We start from the raw sequence: 21,602 nt of genomic DNA, 5'->3' as shown, positions 1-21,602 counted from the left end.
GGTATGAGAATAATTATTTCAGTGCAATGCTTCTTTGGCGCGCCAACTACTGCGCGATTCGTACTTGCCGAGCGCACCACGCTCTTTACGCGTCACGTCGCAATCGCGTGTGACGCAAAGCATCGACCCCCGATGCCACAGATAATGGTTTGTACTTCTAAGTGGACAGACTGTAGTGTATGTTTTTGTTGGTGACAGGTGTTATTACTGCTGCTACAGATTAAAATTAACATCCACAAAGGTCAACCAAAATTGCTCAACAAATTGCCTAAGAGTTGGCAATTCAAATTATTAAATAAAAATTAAACAAATTGTCACTCAAATGCAAAATATTGTTGATATAAAAATCTTGAATAAATCATGTGAAAATTAGAGTTAAATCAAGGCAATTTCCATTGAAAAAATTCTTCACTGGTAAAAGACCTACAAAGGGTTCTTAAAGTTATTTAAAATCATAATTAAAGACCAAAACAACATTGAATTGACCATAATTATTACAATTCAAAATAATTGATTTAAATTGATTTAAAATCAACCAACCCTGCAATAAATCAACTTTCTTGTAAACACGAGGCACGTCACCGGGCCATACTAAGATGACTGCCGAGTGTTTGTATTAATGTCTACAGCTCAATTACTGAGCACTCTACAACACTCTCTTATATTTACTTTCATCTAGTGTGTACATATGAACTAACCTGAGACAATAAAGACACTGTGGTTTATTATGCTTTTGGAATGGTAAATAGGACGATAAGAATAAGTGGTTGCACATAATTTATTTCAAATTTTTTATGACATCAATATGAAAGGTTGAATGAATCAGGGACCGTGTATGAAGGGACTAGAAACGGCTTCCACCCATTGTACCATGCGAGTTGCTGGTTTACAAATTATCCTCAGTTGAGCAAGCATGTATAATACGTTGATCGATAGACCCTGGTACGAAACCAAGCAGTTACCATACAGCGCATGACTTGTCTTGTACATTGCGAAATGAGCCTACACGTTTGCCTATAATGATATACTCTAGAAATGCAAACATAATTCATCAAAGAACATTATTTTAAGAATTATTTCAGTATTCAAATCAGTAAGAACAGACAGCGTACGGTGTACACATTCAAGAAAAAATGTAAATTTGTTTGATCTAGCATTCTGTATCTCCACAAAATTATCACATTTTGTCTCCAAAATCCTATGTAAATGATTCTCAACGCTACACAGAAATTATTTTCGACAAAGGATAGACATTTTACACAATTTGACATAACTTTAGAAAATAGTGGAATATTTTGATGTGTTTTTGGTATTTTATAGGGCAACATGAGTAAATAATAAGAAATCAAATATCGCGCCCTCGGCGCAACTCGCATGGTATCGAAGGTCGTAAAAGATAGTCCAATAACAATAGCTTGACAAAAGCTATCAATAATCCGTTTTGAGTCCCTTCATACATGGTCCCTGAATGAATACAACAATTACAAATCATTGGGCATAGAAAAGACTGGAAATAAGCAGGCAGGCACCAAGGAAACAATACCCAATGGTCGTAGCATTTTGGCTCCTAGCTCACACCAAAATCCTGTGGACCAGACTCTATATTAAAAGAAATAGAGCCTGGTAATTAAACACCCAGATAAATCCCTATTACTTACGAAGGGTACCGTTCATAAGAATGTTTAGTGAAATGGAACTTATGACTCGTCGTAAGTTACAAATGATTTTGAGACTTACGAAGCTTTGTAAAGTTTAGTGAAATGGACCCCTGGAAATAAGAAATAATGCAGTGATCTAGATCTTATTGGGCCCGTCCTTGGGCATTCGTAACACCAGCTATCTTATTTTAGGTGTACGTTTTGAAGTGCAGAGAATCTCTCAAGTCAAGAAAATGACATATTAGAAGCAGCCTTTTTGTATAGTGAGTCAATAAGCAAGCATTTACAGGTGTGATCCTCAGACTGAATATACTACCTCAGTACACCTTTGTTATAATTTCATAATGAGACACCTGTGTGTTTGAAAACTACCATTTGTGGTTTTAGTATCAAAAGCGTTTTACATGCAACAATGCCTGTTGTAACTCGATTCCAGTTTTAAACTTTCAGCAAAAAAAGCACTTTTCCCTGTAGCTTTTGCCCAGCAAGTTAGTAGCGTGTTCTGGTGTTAAATTCTATGTACCCTTTATTGGTGCTGAAATACATTTCACCCAGCTGTGCCCTTTCACAAAACACTGATCAAAAAGGGACTACAAAGTAGTCTAGATAGCAGGACAGCACAACCCAATCCCACAATCAACACAACAAATGTTGCTTACCTCTTCACATGAGAATGCAAACATATAAGACAGTTTCTTTCCCCAGCCTTTCTCATACAGCATTGGTTTGTCGCAGACATTTTCACAAGAATCACAATGTACCCAACGCTGCTGGGATTGGGAAAACACTTCTGTCCACACATGATCTGCAGATAGTATGCAATAAGTTGAATAAGTACAGTTTTCTTATAATTGACCCCTTCCCACCATTGATGACCAAGCTAACTCCAATCCGCTGGAAATAGCAGAGCCAGGCTACATGATCGTCCTCAATTTCAGTTTACACAATCGTCCTCGCTTTCAGTTTTCTACTGCGCTAATTCCGGCCTGATTGATGTTAGCCGAGCCAAAAGATATCACCGGCTGGAAGGGAGAAATTATACGAAAAATCTTTTCAGAGCCACCAAACCTTTAAATTTAGCAGACAGGCGAGGTCTGCTTGTTCTCTGTAGACAAGGGGCAGTCTTCAGTGAACAGCTCTTTTCAGAGCCACCAAACCTTTAAAATCAGCAGATAGGCGAGGTCTGCTTGTTTCTGTAGACAAAGAGCAGTCTTCAATGAACGGCTCATTTCAGAGGGCCACCAAAACCTTTCAAATTAGCAGATAGGCGAGATTTGCTTGTTCTCTGTTGACAAGGGGCAGTCTTCAGTGAACGGCTCTTTTCAGAGCCATCAGTAGGGAAGGGGCAGTCTACATGTCTCATTCTTAGGTAATTTGTCCTGAAGAAGTCAGAGCTACTCCTGACGAAAGCTTGACAGTTCTAAACTTGTCCAACGCGAACCCGCTAAAAACCCACTTATTGTTATCATAAATATAATGAGAAGGAAACAAACCAACCAACAAAAACTATAAAGGACTGCATTTATTACTTTCTACCTGGAATTGAATTATGTATGTCCCCATTTAATTGCTTTATTTCTTAATCTATATTGTATAATCATAGCAGGTGCTACCTGCCAAGGTATGATTTGATAAAAATACTGCCCTCTATTAATAGTGCAATGACAAACTTTAAGGCTGTTATCATGATGGCATGATGACAGATACATAGAAGCCGTACTCAAAGATATTAATTTATCGTAATGGATTGTCAACATAACTTGGATTTACAATTGATCAAATATCAATCAAATACACTGACAGTGATTGGTGTCAACATAACAAGTGCAATTTAGTACTCTATTATAGGCAAGTTCATACATGTCTATTCAGCTCTTCACCATTTACTTGGTCCCTGACTTACTAGGTAGAAATATACATGTACAGAGGCTAAAAAGCACAATCTATTTGATAACAATACCATATAAGATGATGTTATTGCTTACCTCTGCCTCTTTTTTAATATTAAAATACTATATTTGGCGGTTCTCGGCTGGGTGCGATTACCTGACTGAATGCTTCTGTACCCACCAAGTTTCATGCCCATATGACAGTTTTACTAATTTGACCTCAGATGACCCCAGGTGACCCCAAAATGACCTTCCAAATGTTTGGCTAAATGTTGACTGTACCATCAAGTTTCATGCCCATACAACAGTTTTTACTGATTTGACCTCAGATGACCTGTGGGTGACCTCGGAGGACCCCAAAATGACCTTCCAAAAATGTGGCTCTAAATGTTGTTAGTTTCATGCCTATATGAAAGTTTTTACTAATTTGACCTCCGATGACCCGTTGGTGACCTCGGATGACCCCAAAATGACCTTTAAAAATTTTGGCTCTAAATGTTGTCTGTACCCACCAAGTTTCATGGCCATACAACAGTTTTTAATAATTTGACCTCAGATGACCCCTGGTGACCTCGGATGACCCCAAAATGACCTTCCAAAATTTTGGCTCTAAATGTTGACTGTACCTACCAAGTTTCATGCCCATACGACAGTTGTTAGTAATTTGACCTCAGATGACCCCTGGGAGGGGGCCTGGGGGTCAGATGACTTAACGAACATAAACTTCTTCTTGCCAGGACAGAACTACACCTACCCACCAAGCTTGGGCCCCGTACGACCTATGACTGCCTCACACAACAGTTTTTAGTAATTTGACCTCAGATGACCCCTGGGAGGGGGACATGGGGTCGGATGACTTAACAAACATAAGCTTCTTCTTGCCAGGACAGAACTACACCCACCCACCGAGTTTGAGCCCCGTACGACCTACAGCGGCCTCACATTAGCAGTCACAGACAGACAGACAGATCTACAGAGAATAGCGTATTATTATATAGATTGTAAATCTATATCCACATGTCGGGTAATAATAATAACAAATAAACAAAATTTTGCACCAGGTTTGCCATCACAAATAATAAAGGAGAAAAGCAGAAAAAGTGATCCCACCTGGGAATCGAACCCATGACCTCAGGTTTACAAGACCTGTCCATACCAATTTTCAACAGTATGTCAACAATAGTGCTAAAAATATCTCTGAATGTCTCTCACCACTCTTACGTACTCCATTAAAATTGCCATTTTGGTACTTGTGGCAAGCCCTCAATTGACTGTGAAGACTAAAACTGGTTTTGCTTTGATTTTGTAGACCAAAATGTGTTGTACAATGTACATATACACTGTATCGATCCACTAAGTATTATAAGCACAGCACAAGAAATAAGTCCCCCTCTCAACATGTCGTCATAACAGTGTAAGGTTTTGTTTTGTACCAATAAAACTAACTTTAAAATAATTATATGACTATTTACTAAGTGTTGTGTGAAAATGAAAGATGTCCGTGACTTCAGGGCTGAAGGAGCTCAAATTGAAGAAAACTGCCCTTTTCAAAAGTCACAAAGTAGGCCTACGCTTGTCACAACAGTTGATTCATGGTTTGTTACTTATGGAAAACCCTGATTTACTCTGATGTGATCGATTCTTGAGCATTCAGCCATGCAAATCCCCTTGGTGCAGAGTTCAGCACAGTATGTTGTAAGATGGTCCGTCCCATTCCTTGTCCCAATACACCTTGCAGTTAACAAGCATAGGCCTACTTTGTTACTTTTGGAAAGGGCAGTTTTTGTCCTCAATTTGAGCTCATTCAGCCATGAAGTTATGGACAACTTTCATTTTCACACAACACTTAGTAAACAGTCATATAATTATTTCTAAGTTAGTTTTATTGGTACAAAGTTTTATTTGACAATGTTATGACAAAATATTTCTTGTGATGTGTTTGTGAGACCTCCAAATGCACATTTTTCAAAAGGAACTGAACGTTGCCACACAACTCAATAGGTGGGGAGTAGGAGTTAATTCATTCGACCAGAGAAGATGATAAAAGAGGAGGTTGCTCGCTGCCCACATCAAATAAATAATGTGTGCATCCGCCTATTGATGGAAATAATGATCTAATCCGATTGATCAACTAATACGATAAGTGGCTTTGCGAGTCACGACTGTCTAGCTCTAAACAGCGCATGCCCGGATATCAATTTGTTACGTCAGTTGTTCGCGAAATATAATTTCTGTATTGTTTGGCATGACCGACTGCTAAGGTTGACCCGAGATCCCTGTGAAAAAGACCCTCATTTTGGATCCAAATAGCATTTTTGGACACGTTGGGACACAAAACGGGAGTATATGGAGAAACTGACACGAGTTTGAATTACTGATTACACTAGTTTTAAGTTTCCGTAAACTGCATAAATATTCAAATGCTTATCATTTAAATTTCTTTTCCTTTGACCTTATATTAATTTTACTGGAAAATTAATTATGCTTGACTTTCCATAACTTAACAAAACTTTTGATTTTTTAATGGGAGTTGCGACATATATGTTGCTTTTTCACTCGTTTAAAAATCATGGTCACCCTAGTTAGTATTATTTTTCTTTAAAGAAAAAAAGCATGATTTGACTGCGAAATTGGGAATTTAACGATGTACTTCCGTGTGTGGAATATTTTCTCCACTAAGAGAACTACCGAATCTGTCGAGCGTGTGGCAGATGAACAGATTACCACAAAGGAAGTTTCAAGTGGTGTTTTAAGTCCCCCAAACAAAGAAAAGTGAATGGAGGTTAACTATGGGTAATCGGATTATTTGTTCGAGCGATCTCCTCTTTTCTCATCTTCTCTGATTCGACCAAACTGAATATGGCATGTGATGAAATTGAAACATCTTCCTCTAAGAGGAAGAGAATGGAGACGAAAAGTGTCAAATTCCACTATAGATAGTATTCAAGAAAAAAAAGTCTTTTTACTGATGATGGCAGACAAATCCATTTACCTGTCCAATCTACCACATGTCTGGCTTCAAATCCCACAGCTCGGCAACAGAGGGTGAAACAATTGGCCCACTCACCACACCGTCCTGTTCTTGTTTCTAGCAATTTACCTGGGTGATTATATCTGTATAGAATTTTTAAGCAACAAAAGATAAATGAATCAAATCACACACTTCTACATGTGGACAGAATGAGGACATAATTTTGTTTTACTTTAAATATTTTATTTTTACTCACAGTCACAGAACAAAATGATTTTTGTTGTCTTGTACCCTTGGTAGCAAAACATTTACATACCTTGGAAATTTAATAGCTCTGTTGCAGTTAGTACATCTATAACCTTCCACCCTGCTAGCACCCCAGCGCAAATCATCAATACTAGGCTCCAGCATGCCCATACTACTTGTGCGACCATTGCAGGAATCACACTTGGGGCTGTTGGTCCAGGTAAAGAAGCGTGTTTTGAACCACTTCAGAAGTTCTAGCAAGAGAAAATCTCTCTTGTCAAGAGGCCTTTCTCCTGAAATAATCAGAATACAATTTAAAAATTATCATAATGTGAAAAAATACATCTAATTCAGTGACCAGTCCTCCCAGGTCCTGAAGATTATTGACCTCATTTTCCCACATGTGCATACATAATTGAGATCCCTGTCCTACATAACCATGTGAGTTTGCATATTATTCATTTAGGTTCATTCCAGGGACAAGAAGTGCAAGACTCTGGCAAATCTGTAAATACAGTGCAAAAAGAAGCAGCAATATCAGCCCATTTCCACAACATTTATAGCCTCTCATTCCGATCCCCCTCTCCCCTATGTAATTCATTTTCAAATCCTGGATCTGCCTGTTTTGTGTGTGCCTTAGTTATTGATAGGCAAGAGTAAACTGCAAAAGAGGCTAGTTTCAATTATGATCTGTAAATTATACCATGCACAATATTAGTCTATACAATGTAATAGTGGACTCCCGTGCAGTCTACATGTACATTATCCATGAAACGCTAACAGGCACTGGGTCAGTTTGGGTTGCATTCCCTTCCTTGAAGACAAAATAATAAGCAACCTGCCCTTTGAATCTCAATTTGACCAATTTTTGCTAACATTAGTCTACATAGACCATGGCTTACCATCATCTTGAGCTTGATTTAGACACTTCTCTTCAGCCTTCTGGTTAAGCTCCAAAAATGGTATTACATCCCTTGCTTGCTGCTGAAGCAGTCGGTCTTCATACATGAGGACATGATCAGCTGATGACTTCAATTTCTGATAGAATGTTATCTCAGAAGCCTATGGAACAAATTAATCAAATTGATCAATCCAAGATACAATATACAATGTAACCAGAATTTTTTAATTCCCTAAAATGCACTAAATATGTGACAAAGGCTGCAAATTTGAAATTAATTGAGATATTAAAAGGCAAAAATAAGGAGTAAAAAAGAATAAAATATATGGACATCACAAAACTTCATAACTATAGAACCAAGTCTGCTGGACCTTTGGTGTTTTCAGTATATGATAGCCTAATGATTGTATAAGATAATAATTATAGTAACTCAATTTTCAAAAATGCCTCCTTTGACCTCCATAGACCAGATGATGTCACATATTGAAAGTATGTAGCTACAGTTGAATCAGGGGTCTGTTCAATATAGGCTGCACTTCATAAATGTTTGCATACAGTGGCCAAACCTGTTATGGCCAGTGGGGAGCCAGGTGGGAAATTGCCCCCTACAGAGATTTATCAGGGATAAAATGTGGACAGCAAAAAGTAAAGTGTCATTAAAATAACTGAAAATTGACAAATGGTGACAAAAATTTGGCTTTTTCTTGTAGGTAGCCTGATTTTTTTAATTTTTTTTTAATTTTTAGGTCAAGATATTAAAATTGCACATATAGATGGTCAAGTCAATTATAAAATAGGATTGATATGAAAATTATAAGTTTCTGCAGCACTGTCGGTTGATTTTTTATGAAAATTTACTGGATTTTTCAACAAAAATGCGATATAATTGCTCAAAAAAACCCAAATGTCCACAGCCTACTGAAAACAAACATATTTTAGTTTGTTTTTTGATTAAAGCCAGATGGATAAAAAATGAACTTTAAAATACTTTTGTCTAAAATGACGAATTTCATCAACAGCATGTTCTCATAAATAATGAACCTCCATGTAGCACTATAGAGGTTATCCACGTTACTCATATGTGACTTCTAGCAAAAGGCGCTGGTTCCCGTAGTAATTTCTCATTCAAACCAATTCAATGCACGACATCGGAATACTTGCATGACTTTGGCGGGCTATTTTGAAACAGTCATGGTTGCACATGTAGGTACTTCTTTTGAAAATCCTAAACAAGGTTTAGTAGTCATCGATAGGATATGCAGCTTATAGAACACGGATACCTCTATTTAACTGCCATTTCATTTTCAGCTATGGTATAACGATGGCAAGGTATAAAGTTTGTTCGGCTTATAATTGGCAAAAATTATTCATTTTATGTTACTGCGCACATCAATTAAGTACCAACTTACACTGGTGTAAACATTCACATAAGTGCACCATTTACACAACATACAACTAGCGTAAGCCCTGCGCCCGACTACTGTGTGCATACCATTTTTATAGGAATATACAATGTTATGAATCACATTTTTTGCCAATTATAAACCAAACATACATGAACTTACCTGTAAACTTGTGACTGATAGTTTATGGCCGATGGTTTGTGACATTGCTTTCAGTCTTTCACCAGCTAATTGTTTTTGAATCCATCGGAGTTCATGCAGTGAAGCACCTGAGGGCAGTGTGAGGTGTTCTCCATCCTGAGGGTAGGTAGGATCATTAGATATGTATCAGCAGTTGGTAGTGCAAACAGTGGAATATAGATCTGAAGATATTTATGCTTATTTGTTTGTATTTTGGTTTTAATTTTTCCCATTTCTTATATTTCTGATAGGTTATTGGAAGTAAGTGGAAAAGTACCATGGAGATATAGAATATTTAAAAAAATAAAATGTATACATTACGCCAAAAAAATGCCTGCTTGCCCTCCAGCGAGATTTTTGGAGTAGGTTGGAATTTTTTTTCCTGACTCACTTCTGTATAGGCCTGTAGGCAATGAACGTTGGTAATGTGGAAAGATAGATACCGTACTTCACTTCAGACCTTCAATACGCAAGATACACCATAGAAATGGATTCAATTAGCAATTCAATTGGCATACAACACAAAGTTCATTGGAAACATTGATGCAGGAATGGACAGTTGTAAATGTTATGAGTTTACAGTAATGATTTTCTTCTTCAGAAAAATGTTGTTGGCCAAATTTAGCTTAGAAATGAAATTTAGACCTATTTAAAAGAATTTTTTGGCCTTAGTACCAATACACTGTAATATTGAAACAATTCAATGGTTTGAGCAAAAACAATTATACTAAGATTCTTTTGACCATTGCCCTGATCCATTCAAACATTTTTATGTAACTAATGTGGTATACCGAAAGCCATAGCTCCAGCAGGTCCACATCAAAAGCACCATTCCATCCAGTATAAGCAGCCATAAGTGGAGGAGGGCTTACTCTTTTTGACGACAAAGAAAAACTCACCCTGTTCTATGGGCAGACAGACAGACAGACAGACCTTTCAAGTAGGGTCGGTTGGTTGATAAGGTCACTAAGGTGTTGTTTTGTTTTTGTGCACACATTTTTTCACTTGCTTTGCTTGCATTTTTTCAGCACAATCAATCCACTTTTGCCAAAAGAAGCCGAAAAAGTAGGAATGTTCACACTAATTTATTTTCAATTTCATGTTGTTTGTGTTCCAAGCTGCTACCACGAAAATGCAAAAAAAAGTTAGACTAGGTTTAACTTAAGACCTGTTCTAAGTATGGAAGTTAGACTTGGGGATCCATTTAATCTTTTCTTTTCCTCCTTAACTTCTAAATTCAAAATTAAACTGAAGCCATTTAATAATAAGCTACATGTATTTGCCCTTAACAGGATCTACAAAAATAGGCGGTTCTCGAACCACGCGATCCCCCTGGCTGGGCGGTCAGTAAACTTGTATCTCAGATGACCCCTGGTGACCTCAAAACGACCTTCAAAAAAATTTGGCTTTAAATGTCGACTGTACCCACCAAGTTTCATGCCCATCCGACAGTTTTACTAATTTGACCTCAGATGACCCCTGGTGACCTCGAAATGACCTTAAATTTGGCTTTAAATGTTGACTGTACCCACCAAGTTTCATGCCCATACAACAGTTTTTACTAATTTGACCTCAGATGACCCCTGGATGACCTCAGTGACCTTGACCCACTAACCAATACAAACCGGTTCTGTCTCGGGTCAAGATGCACACACCCACCAAGTTTGAGAAATGTGCGACCCCTAGTCTCCGAGAAAATAGGCGGAAGGCAAAACCTAACCAAAATGGAACACACATACACCCCACCCCCATACACACAGAAGGAATACACTATCGCAATATCCCCCTCATGGCTAAAGCCAGGGGGATAAAAATATGGAATAAAGTGTGAAAGTACCAATAAGTTCCTTCTCCGCAGGACTAATTTCTATAGTTAGATCAGGTCCAAAGTTAGACCTGATCTAACTTTATGTGCATACAGATCAAATTTTTGTGTGTAAGTCAAGGAAAGTTTGAATCACAAATTTAAAAACAAGTGAAACAATTCAAAATTGGCAAAACACACACACAAAATAAAATCCCTAATATGCAAAACTGCAAAACATGGTTGGGATGGGGGGTCACTGCATTAGGGATTTTTTTGTGTGTATATATATAACCCAACCTACCCTAAGTTTTGGGATGACTTTTATAAAGGTCAGGAAAAGCACAAACATTTTCCATTTTTGGTGTTTATTGGAAAATGTGCCAAAAATCACAAAATTTTGAAATACAATTCTGGCTTACCTCTACAAACCCCATAGCAAATAGGCATTCTATTGCACCAGTCACAGGTAGTATTCTCTTACCTCTACAAACCCCATAGCAAATAGGCATTCTATTGCACATTCTCTTACCTCTACAAACCCCATAGCAAATAGGCATTCTATTGCACCAGTCACAGGTAGTATTCTCTTACCTCTACAAATCCCATAGCAAATAGGCATTCTATTGCACCAGTCACAGGTAGTATTCTCTTACCTCTACAAATCCCATAGCAAATAGGCATTCTATTGCACCAGTCACAGGTAGTATTCTCTTACCTCTACAAATCCCATAGCAAATAGGCATTCTATTGCACCAGTCACAGGTAGTATTCTCTTACCTCTACAAACCCCATAGCAAATAGGCATTCTATTGCACCAGTCACAGGTAGTATTCTCTTACCTCTACAAATCCCATAGCAAATAGGCATTCTATTGCACCAGTCACAGGTAGTATTCTCTTACCTCTACAAACCCCATAGCAAATAGGCATTCTATTGCACCAGTCACAGGTAGTATTCTCTTACCTCTACAAACCCCATAGCAAATAGACATTCTATTGCTCCAGTCACAGGTAGTACATTCTCTTACCTCTACAAACCCCATAGCAAATAGGCATTCTATTGCACCAGTCACAGGTAGTATTCTCTTACCTCTACAAACCCCATAGCAAATAGGCATTCTATTGCACCAGTCACAGGTAGTATTCTCTTACCTCTACAAATCCCATAGCAAATAGGCATTCTATTGCACCAGTCACAGGTAGTATTCTCTTACCTCTACAAACCCCATAGCAAATAGGCATTCTATTGCACCAGTCACAGGTAGTATTCTCTTACCTCTACAAACCCCATAGCAAATAGGCATTCTATTGCACCAGTCACAGGTAGTATTCTCTTACCTCTACAAACCCCATAGCAAATAGGCATTCTATTGCTCCAGTCACAGGTAGTATTCTCTTCTCAAACACTTTGTTCCCAAGACGAACAGATCGGAACTTCTGAATTGAAGGATTTCTGTTAAAAATAAATCAAAACAAAAACAATTATGAATTTGGTGTTAAATACATACGAAATATGTCACTTAGTAGTTACAATGTAGTACCACTCACAAAGCCTGAAACTAATGGAAAAATGAGAAATAGTGCATACATTTGTGAGTGAAAAGTCCCAAAAAGGGCTGAAGATAACTAAACATGTATATGAAAATGTTGACTTTAGACAGTTCTTTAAAATATGGTATAATAACACTGTTGTAAACTTATGGTAAGATTTTAGTGCATATTACAAGCCTTGGTGCTTCATACATCGTATGAACCCCAGGCTGTCAATTAAAACTTACTGAAAACACACTTGTACATATAATCATTTACGAAACCACAAACTCACTACCTTCAACTTGCACTACTAACAAAATAAAACAAATTAGTAATTATTACCGATCCTTCAGGTAAACTTGCATATTATTGGCAGTTTCATGTAAAGCCTCTGCTGAGAATCCCAATTGCAAATTTCACAAAATTACCTCAGATACTCGATCGCTTTTGCAGAAAATTGATTCTCACTCATATCGCTCATTCTACAAAATCCGGTGCCAATAGCCTTTTTTCCATTCTTTGGTCCACAAAAACTTTGTCGAGCATTTAGGGCATCAAATATGTTGTTTTTCTGGTAGAACTCAACGAGATCTACACGGACATATATAGTTTTCCATACTTTAAATGCTTTCTTCAGCCTGATTAACCCTTGCAAAGGCTCAAAAATCGCTAAAAATGCGTTTCCACAGCTCAAGTGTCACATCTAAACCTGAATATTTTCTTTGAATAAATGCGATTTCTTTACATATTTGTTGTTTTTTAATTAGATAACGCACCATCATATTGTTTGATCAACATTATATTTTAGTGATTAAAATGTCTTTGTGTAATTCTAAAATAAATTGCACTTTCCACCAAAACGCTGTGAGCTACGTTACCCTTTTTAACACACGTTATTGGAAAGAAGTAAAACAGAGGTATCAATGTAATTTGCGGTTTTGAAAGGAAACACTCATAGGTTTTTAAAATCACAGTAAAAATCGTGATGCTGTAGCATTTTTGGCATAGAAATGTTGTAAACATTGAAATTTCGACCGACCATGTTAAGATTGGTGAGCTACGTTACCAGGATTCTATAGTATGCACTTCATGCGCGTACGCAGGAATTTCTTAAGGGGGTGTGATGATAAAAAACTAACAAAATAAAGAGATGACCGCGTAGCCGTCATCCCGTCGCGCCTGTGCGATGCAGGGGGGTGTCTGAGGGTGGATGTGCCCCCCTCAGAATTTAGAAACTTTTGCAAAATGAAGACCTAATTGAAGCGATTTGGTGGACAATTTTGGCACTATTAGTGTGTAAAATTTTAATTTGAAAAAGCCGAAAATTTGAGAAATGACGGTTCATGAAGCCTTTCGTGAACAAGTCTTACTTAAAGTTGTAGGCCTATATATAAATTGTGTTACAAATTGGTAAATGTCGAAAGCAGAAGCCAAAATGGCTACTTGTTTATCCACTACACAGAATGCCCCCCCTTCAGAATGAAGGAACTTTGCAAAATGAAGACCTAATTGAGGCGATTTGGCGGACCATTTTGGCACCGTAGTGTGTAAAATTTTAGATTGAAAAAGCCGAAAATTGGTGAAATAACGGCCCGTGAAGCCTTTCGTGAACAAGAGTTTTCCCTCCTGCAGAAGTTGGAAAATTTTGCAAAATGAAGGTCCGATTGAAGCCATTTGGTGCATAATTTTTACACTATTTAAATCATTGCTTCGAACAGAAAAGAGGGCACGACCTCTATTCGCACAGTTAAAACCTTGACGTACGTACGTGGGCGGGGTAGGGGTGTGACGATATGGAGAGGTGTTGGTGTTAACATGTAGGCCCTATATCCATGTCAATTAACAATTAAATGGGGATGTGGGGGTGTGTGGGAGGGGTGTTAAAATTAATCGACATATTTACGTACGTTGCCCGTCAGTCAATACCGGGTATAGGGGAGAGAAAAATTTGAGTGGGGTATAGTTAAGACATCTATAGGATAATTTGATATTATGTCCCCTATGCCATGCTCATCTCCTCCTCTCCTCTCCTCCCCTCCTCTCTCTCTCTCTCTCTCTCTCTCTCTCCCTCTCTCTCTCTCTCTTTCTCTCCCTCTCTTCCTCTCTCTTTCTTTGCCTTTTCTCCCCCATTTTTATTTTTTGGACAAACCCAAGGGGGGTGTTTCACACACGTAACACCCCCCCTGCGTACGCCAATGATGCACTTGTATTACATGTACTTCCTAATAATATGTGAAAGCTACCAGTGGTCGAACCCCATTTATATTAGAATTAACCGACATAATGTTCTAACGTTCGCAAATCACATTAAAAACATTAAAAACCAGTGAACTACATTACTGTGAGCTACGTTACACACTCATTTAAGCATCTTCAAAACTTCTATGAAATGGTTAAATCTGTTTTACATTTCACTCAAGTGATCTTTAATTTGCTTTTTATGACCTTGGATTGAGTAAAACCAGCCCATTTTATAGTCGGTAACGTAGCTCACATTACATTGAGTTTTAGTGTTAAAAACATCATGACTTCTTGAAAGAAAAATAGGCAAGTGGTGTTGGCAATTTTTTACATCTGAAAGTAGTGATACATTTACTTTTAAAAACACAAAAAGCAGGTCTTTTTGAACAACTTTTATTTTTTCTATTTTTTTAGTGGATTGGCACGGATTTTGTAGAATGAGCGATATGCTCAATGTTTACTTCCGTTTTCAGAATGGCAAGCCATATGGAGTTTGAGCTTTTTTTCTGCATATTTTGGGAGATATGGCCCGCGCATAGAGTCTTAGCCAGAAATCAGAAACCACCCGTCCAATCTATACCAAAATTTGACCTTAGTCATATTTTGGGGAAATAAAATGGATGACGATGGCATTTTGGGGCATTTTCGGCCATGTTTGACCAATTTTACACAAAAACTATAAATTTTTAACCTTTCATGTTGTCAAATTTCAAAATAGGTCCACTAGTTCTCCTAAAATATTCAATTTCAAGAGTTGTTGAATTATGGCATTTTGGAAGCGAATCACATGCTTTTACAGGTTTGGTACTATTTACTTCAAAAGTTTACATTAGAACCCAATTAAAGTATGGTATACAAATGTATATTCTGAGAGCATATATTCAGATGATTTCAGAATCGATACAATGGGAGTCATTAATACAGGGTGACCCATAAAATATACAGGGTGTAACAAGCAAAATAAGGATGAAAATAATAATTCAGTTAGGGGTGTCACCCCTCGACGTACATTGATAATGTAAAAATTTGACAAATGTTTAATATAGCTAACTTAATTGCCCACCCAGTCATATATATGAATTTATGGTGGTCAAGTACTTCCAATTATGTAGATACAGGGTGGTCAAAAATCTATATAAATTTCTTCAAAACACCCCTTATTTGTCACTGGAGATGCAAATTTTCATGATTGAGGTACATGTAACTAGAATGTAAAATAAGCTCAACAATCCAGACTAGCATTTAGGTCTAGATCCGGGGACACTACAAAACCGGGAAAAATAACTTTAAAATTTTTTTTTTTTTTTTGTTGTTGTTGCAATTTCGGGTACCCGGTTACCACCCGAAAAATGTGCAGTCTTTCCAAAAATGGCATTTAAATGTCAGTAGGGGCAAGTCTTTGCAAATTCTTGTATGCATGAAAATGATGTTAACAAGTAGCATCGCCTCTAGACTTTTCCGTAGTCCACTTGCCCATTTTGCATACTCTGGCCATTACATTTTAAAAGCATAAAACTCTGATTTATATTGATTTGTATGCAACTGATAGATTTTCACATAGATATCTGATCTTTTCAGTCACCGCACTCCCTCTGTTTGTTAGCTTCCCAAGTGGACTACTGACTTTGCCTTGATTTTTAACACGGGACTAGAGAGTTAGGCCAATTTCTGGCCTAACTAAAATTGGCCATGATGTAATGCATCTTTAAATGGATCTGCCTTGTGATTGGTCGCCCATATCTCGCTATTGTTTAAATCTTCCGGGCCCGCGCCATTACCATTAACTACACCGTACACAACTATCTGTGGTATTTGCGGTGCTTTTGTGTTGACGCGAAAGTTAATCTCTCATCAAACATCTAGCGCGTCTTGTACTATACCATGCTTAGTACTTGTGGTTAATGGACTGATAAACAAGTATGCTTGACTGTGTGTTTTTAGAGAGCAAAGTTCTGCTTGAAATTCAAAGTCCATAGTCGGATTTTCGGGGTTCGCTATCAATAAACTGGTATATTCCAAAATCAGAATTGTTCAGTATTAAAGTAAGCCATTATAATTATGCAAGATAATGTTGCATTCAGTTACTTTTATTGTCACTAATTCTTGATGACCATTTTACTATTGAATACTTTAAGGGTAGACGAGATATTGTTGGTCGAAGCAACCTAAAAATCGATTGGCATTATCTAGATCAATATATTATTGAAAATTAACACCTTGATGTTTTGCAAAAGTTAATTCTACAAATCGTATATACTTTGCAAACTTGCTTAATTTATTGTTGTTAATGAGTTATGTACGTTTTACAAAAGTGTTGTTGTTTCAGCCCTCTTTACAACGTAACTCAAGAACGCAGCACCTATAAAAGTATATCTGTGATATTTTAATTCTTCTACGCTTGCTATGAATTGAGCAATGCAGTTTTTGCCAAAGCTCACTACCATTCGTAAGATGCTGTGAACTACCAAATCACAACAGTTTAAAATAATTAATAACCTTCATTTTAACAAACATCAGTATAATTTTGAGTTCAGCGAAATGGGTTCATCATGATTGGGCTGAGCACCATATTGTGCCCTGTTTCAAATATTAGATTAACTTATGATTAAAAGTTGACATGCCTAATTATTGGCCCCTATTAGTTCCACCTACAGCCACAAAGAAACTGTTTGAAATGCTTAGCAAATGATGAAAATATACATTTCTGTATGATTTTGGGACAAAATAGCCGTCTCATTTGACCTTTGTGAACTTTGCAAATGATATATCACTGCCAGCAATAACATAAAAACATATTTTGACAGTTCAGAAGTAATGTTTGAAACATGATTGTTCAAAATTGAGAACCACATAAGATTGCGACTGTTTCATTAATTCCATTTCTTCAAATTTATGTTGAAAATTCCGTCAAAAAATGTCCTCTCCGAATACAAGCTCGTAATCCATAGTTAAAATTGACCCAAGACTAAAATTATATTTTCTTGAAAAACACTTATAGATATCCTACAAACTCATAATAAACACTTAGTCCACTTACACTTAGTTTCCATGTATCACATGTTTGAAAGTTGGACGTCAGGTTTCCGTCAAAATGTGTCCTCTCCGAAAAATTAGGTATACAGAAACATGTGTATCAAAAACATGTTTCTGGCATAACTTGAAACTCTGAACACTTGACGCCTAAAAATTTTACAGATTTCCTATTTGACCCATCTACAACACAAAAACAAATAAATTGAGGAAAAACTAGACACTTCATTTTTCACCCCCAGTGAGACAATCTGTGTACCCTGATTGTAAAGGGAAATAGATACCATTTTTGGAAAGAATAGACTTTTTCCTCTAAGAAAATGTATAATTTTGCTGTGATAGGGTCTATAGTTTGTAAATTATGAGTGTTTCAATGTAAGATGGTACGCAATCCGTGTCCCAGGAACTAAAAGCTGTTGGTCTATGGGGTAATTAAAATTAATTAATTAATTAATTACAGTACTTCATTAACAAGAACACAAAACAATTGAATTTGGTATAAAAGTCGAGTACAACTGATTAGCTTTACACGTATATTATTTAAAGGTTTCATTCATTGTTCTGATATAGATAAGCCTTGATGAACTGGGTGCACATTTTCTCCCATAGACTTTACATGCAATCCGTATCCCAATTCCGTATCACAATAGAGGCCATCAGCCTTTCGCCATCTTGTGGGTACAAAATGATCTGTGTGTTCATGCGTCGGACACTACGCGCAGCTTGCCACGCTGCAGTTATTGCGTATCACCGTGGTGATTTTGCTGCTCACTCATGAAGATCGAACGGAGATCACAGCGTGTACCCTAGGCCTGGCATTTTCGGATAATTTTGTACCCGGGTACCCGCCGCAATTTTCGGGCGGGTAACCGGGTACCCGAAATTGCAAAAAAAAGTTAAGTTTTTTATTTTTTCGGTTTTGTAGTGTCTCTGGACCTAGACCTAAATGCCAGGATCATTCATGGTTGACCTAAAAAAAAAAAAAAAATTTCAAGATATTTTGTTATTTTTTATATGAAAATTGATAATTTGTATTCATGTAATATAGTAGTAGTAGTAAAGTTTATTTTATTTCATATCGCAGCCCTAAGGCTGAATTACATGTAAACTTACAATTTTAAAACACATCAAAATATATGATATTATATACAACAATCAAAATTACAATATTGCACATGACACATTTCAATACACAATTTATCACACATCAGTATCAAATAAGTTATGTAAATAAAAATTAAAAAGGGATAAAATTTCATAAAAAATCAATAGTGGCATATAGGGGCTGAATGAATTAAGTTAGCAGGACAGCCCTGAGCGGTAGTGTGAAAAAAACTAACTATTCAATAAACTAATAAAATATGGAACTGGACTACCCTGGAAGCGAGGTTCTGGTAAAAAGCTGGGACAATTTGTTAGCATTATGTGGTTATACCATGGACCCTGCCCTGACAGGGGTAGTAAATCATTTGTTCTAGGATTATTGGAGAGCCCTTCGGCAAACCTTAGACAATGATCCACCCTCCTGTCACAGAGAGAGTCCAGGTCACAATCCTGCAGTGCTTCAGAATAAGATGTAAAATTCCTTGATGGTTAAAACCGAACTTTTTTAACATGCGCAGCATGTACAGCCTGCGGTTGGCCTTTTTAGTAATTTCCATGATGTTTTTGTCCCATTTAAGATTATTTTTCATGTCATAGTCTATTAATGATTTCAAAATGTATTGAATTTGAATGCATTTTGAAATCATTAATAGACTATGACATGAATACAAATTACCAATTTTCATATTAAAAATAACAAAATATCTTGTTTTTTTTTTTTGTTTTTGTTTTTTTTAGGTCAACCATGAATGATCCTAGCATTTAGGTCTAGGTCCAGGGACACTACAAAACCGAAAAAATAAGAAGTGAGATCCCAGCGCAAGTGTAAAAAAATTAAAATTGTTTATAAATTGCTTAAAAGTGAAGGATAAGTCATTCAAATTGTCATTTGGTATTTTTGAAATGACAAATTTGGCAAAAAACAAAGAAAACGGCTATACTGACGAAGTTGAAATCCCATTCAAATACATGTAGCTAATTTAGATACTGTCAGTATCTAAATAAGATTTATGTAAAATGAAGTATTTTGTCTTAAATACACCACTTTCGGCTGAACCACTCACAGGCTATGTTAGCACACTATCTATGACGATGACAACCAGATCCAGGTCCCAAAATCTGAATTTTGATGATTTTTACGATCGTCCGGATGAACAAATCACTGAATGGGCCTTTAATTACTTGCAACTTCTTTATTTTAAATCACAGAATATTTTGGTACCAAATGAAGGAGAACTTTCCAGGCTTTAAAAATGAATGCAAATTTCATAGTATTGAAACAGACTAAAGTTGTTTCCTTCTTACAAATAAGTCATTTTTTACTTCAAAACGAAACAACACCACCCTATTGGGAACACCAGTTCCTTTCTTCCTCCTTCCTTCTGTTAAGTGCAGACCACATAATCAGATGGCCATTAAGTTCCTTCAGGGGGTACTACACCCCTGGCCAAATTGTGCCTATTTTTGCATTTTTCTCATAAATTATAGCGCATTGGTGACAAGTAAGATATGTAGTATATTATAGGGCAAGGACTACAACTACTGCACTGAAAATTCAGCAACTCAAGGCAAGTAGTTATTGATTTATTGATCAAATACTGGTCTTCCCTCATTTTTGACTGTAACTCCCAGACTGTTGTCTGTGCTGAAATAAAATTTCTAGTGCAGTAGTTGTAGTCCTTGCCCATAATATACATATCTTTCTTGTCACAGCAATGCACTATGATTTTTGAGAAAAATGCAAAAATATTAAATAGGCACAAAATTGGACAGGGGTGTAGTACTAGTAGTACCCCCTTAACTAGACAAGCTCATAATAAATATCAAATAAACACACTACATGCATGTAAACACGTCTTGATGAGTAAGAATGCAACAAATCCACCCTTTGTTGTGCCCAGTATAAAAAACATGACCCTGGCCTAGGCTAAATAACAAGGTAGTCGAATTCGACAGCATTCATGACCGTGCGTAAGCTTACTGATCAAATGTGACTGCGGGGACTGACATGACACCATAACCGGTCAAAATTAAATTGTTTAAAATACATACTTGATAACATTGTTAGCGTATCTCAAAAGTAAGTCTGATGCATCAAGAACGACGGCCGAAGAATTACCGGTGAGCTGCCCAATAGCAGAACTTCCTTCCGCAAAAGCCATCACAAAATGAAAATCGGAAAATCGGTATAACGTGCATAACAAAATAGTCTCAAATACCAGTCGTTGTTTTAAGAGCGACTGGTATTTCGGATTATTTTTTCTAAGGTAAATTCCTGTAAATTCTCAGCCTCCTCTCCCTCATCCATGCGCGTATTTTTTTTTGGGGGGGCGCCAGCCCCCCGGGGTAAAAGCAGGGGACGGCCAAAATGAAGGGGCGGCGGAAGAAGAAGGGGCGGCAAAAACAGGGGCGGCAAAAACTAGGGGCGGCAAAAAGAATTAGTAAATAAAAAAGGGCGGAAAAATTTGATAAAGCATAACAAATTTTGAAAAAATGGTACTATACATCAAAATGTGCTGCTTTTAGGGCGCTAGCGCCTGAAACCCTTTTCGGGGGAGGCATGGGGGGAAAGTGAATTTCAGCCCCGATTTCAGCATGGCCAAATCAACCAGTTTTGCACTAAAAATTGCAGCAAACAGT

The 21,602-nt window shown here is 37.1% G+C and overlaps 1 protein-coding gene across 2 annotated transcripts in view; it reads right to left on the bottom strand.

The window, feature by feature from the left end:
* The window catches only part of LOC140155858 (peptide-N(4)-(N-acetyl-beta-glucosaminyl)asparagine amidase-like), a 40,338-nt gene extending 19,196 nt beyond the window's left edge, over positions 1 to 21,142 (bottom strand). Inside the window, exons 1-7 of one of the 2 annotated variants that reach the window (XM_072178850.1) lie at positions 21,015 to 21,142; positions 12,393 to 12,507; positions 9,231 to 9,365; positions 7,667 to 7,826; positions 6,835 to 7,057; positions 6,540 to 6,661; positions 2,318 to 2,463 (exon numbers count right to left, since the gene is read on the bottom strand). In XM_072178850.1, coding sequence (XP_072034951.1) covers positions 2,318 to 2,463; positions 6,540 to 6,661; positions 6,835 to 7,057; positions 7,667 to 7,826; positions 9,231 to 9,365; positions 12,393 to 12,507; positions 21,015 to 21,124 — 1,011 coding nt within the window. In that variant the 5' untranslated portion in view covers positions 21,125 to 21,142. Of the gene's footprint in view, positions 1 to 2,317; positions 2,464 to 6,539; positions 6,662 to 6,834; positions 7,058 to 7,666; positions 7,827 to 9,230; positions 9,366 to 11,474; positions 11,537 to 11,584; positions 11,643 to 12,392; positions 12,508 to 21,014 lie in introns of those variants that run through there. The other variant, XM_072178851.1, reaches the window with a different exon arrangement.
* Positions 21,143 to 21,602: the final 460 nt, after the last annotated feature.

Source organism: Amphiura filiformis, chromosome 6 (genome assembly GCF_039555335.1).
Source record: "Amphiura filiformis chromosome 6, Afil_fr2py, whole genome shotgun sequence".
NCBI classification, from domain to species: domain Eukaryota; kingdom Metazoa; phylum Echinodermata; class Ophiuroidea; order Amphilepidida; family Amphiuridae; genus Amphiura; species Amphiura filiformis.
This window is presented reverse-complemented; position numbering and strand designations above follow the sequence as displayed.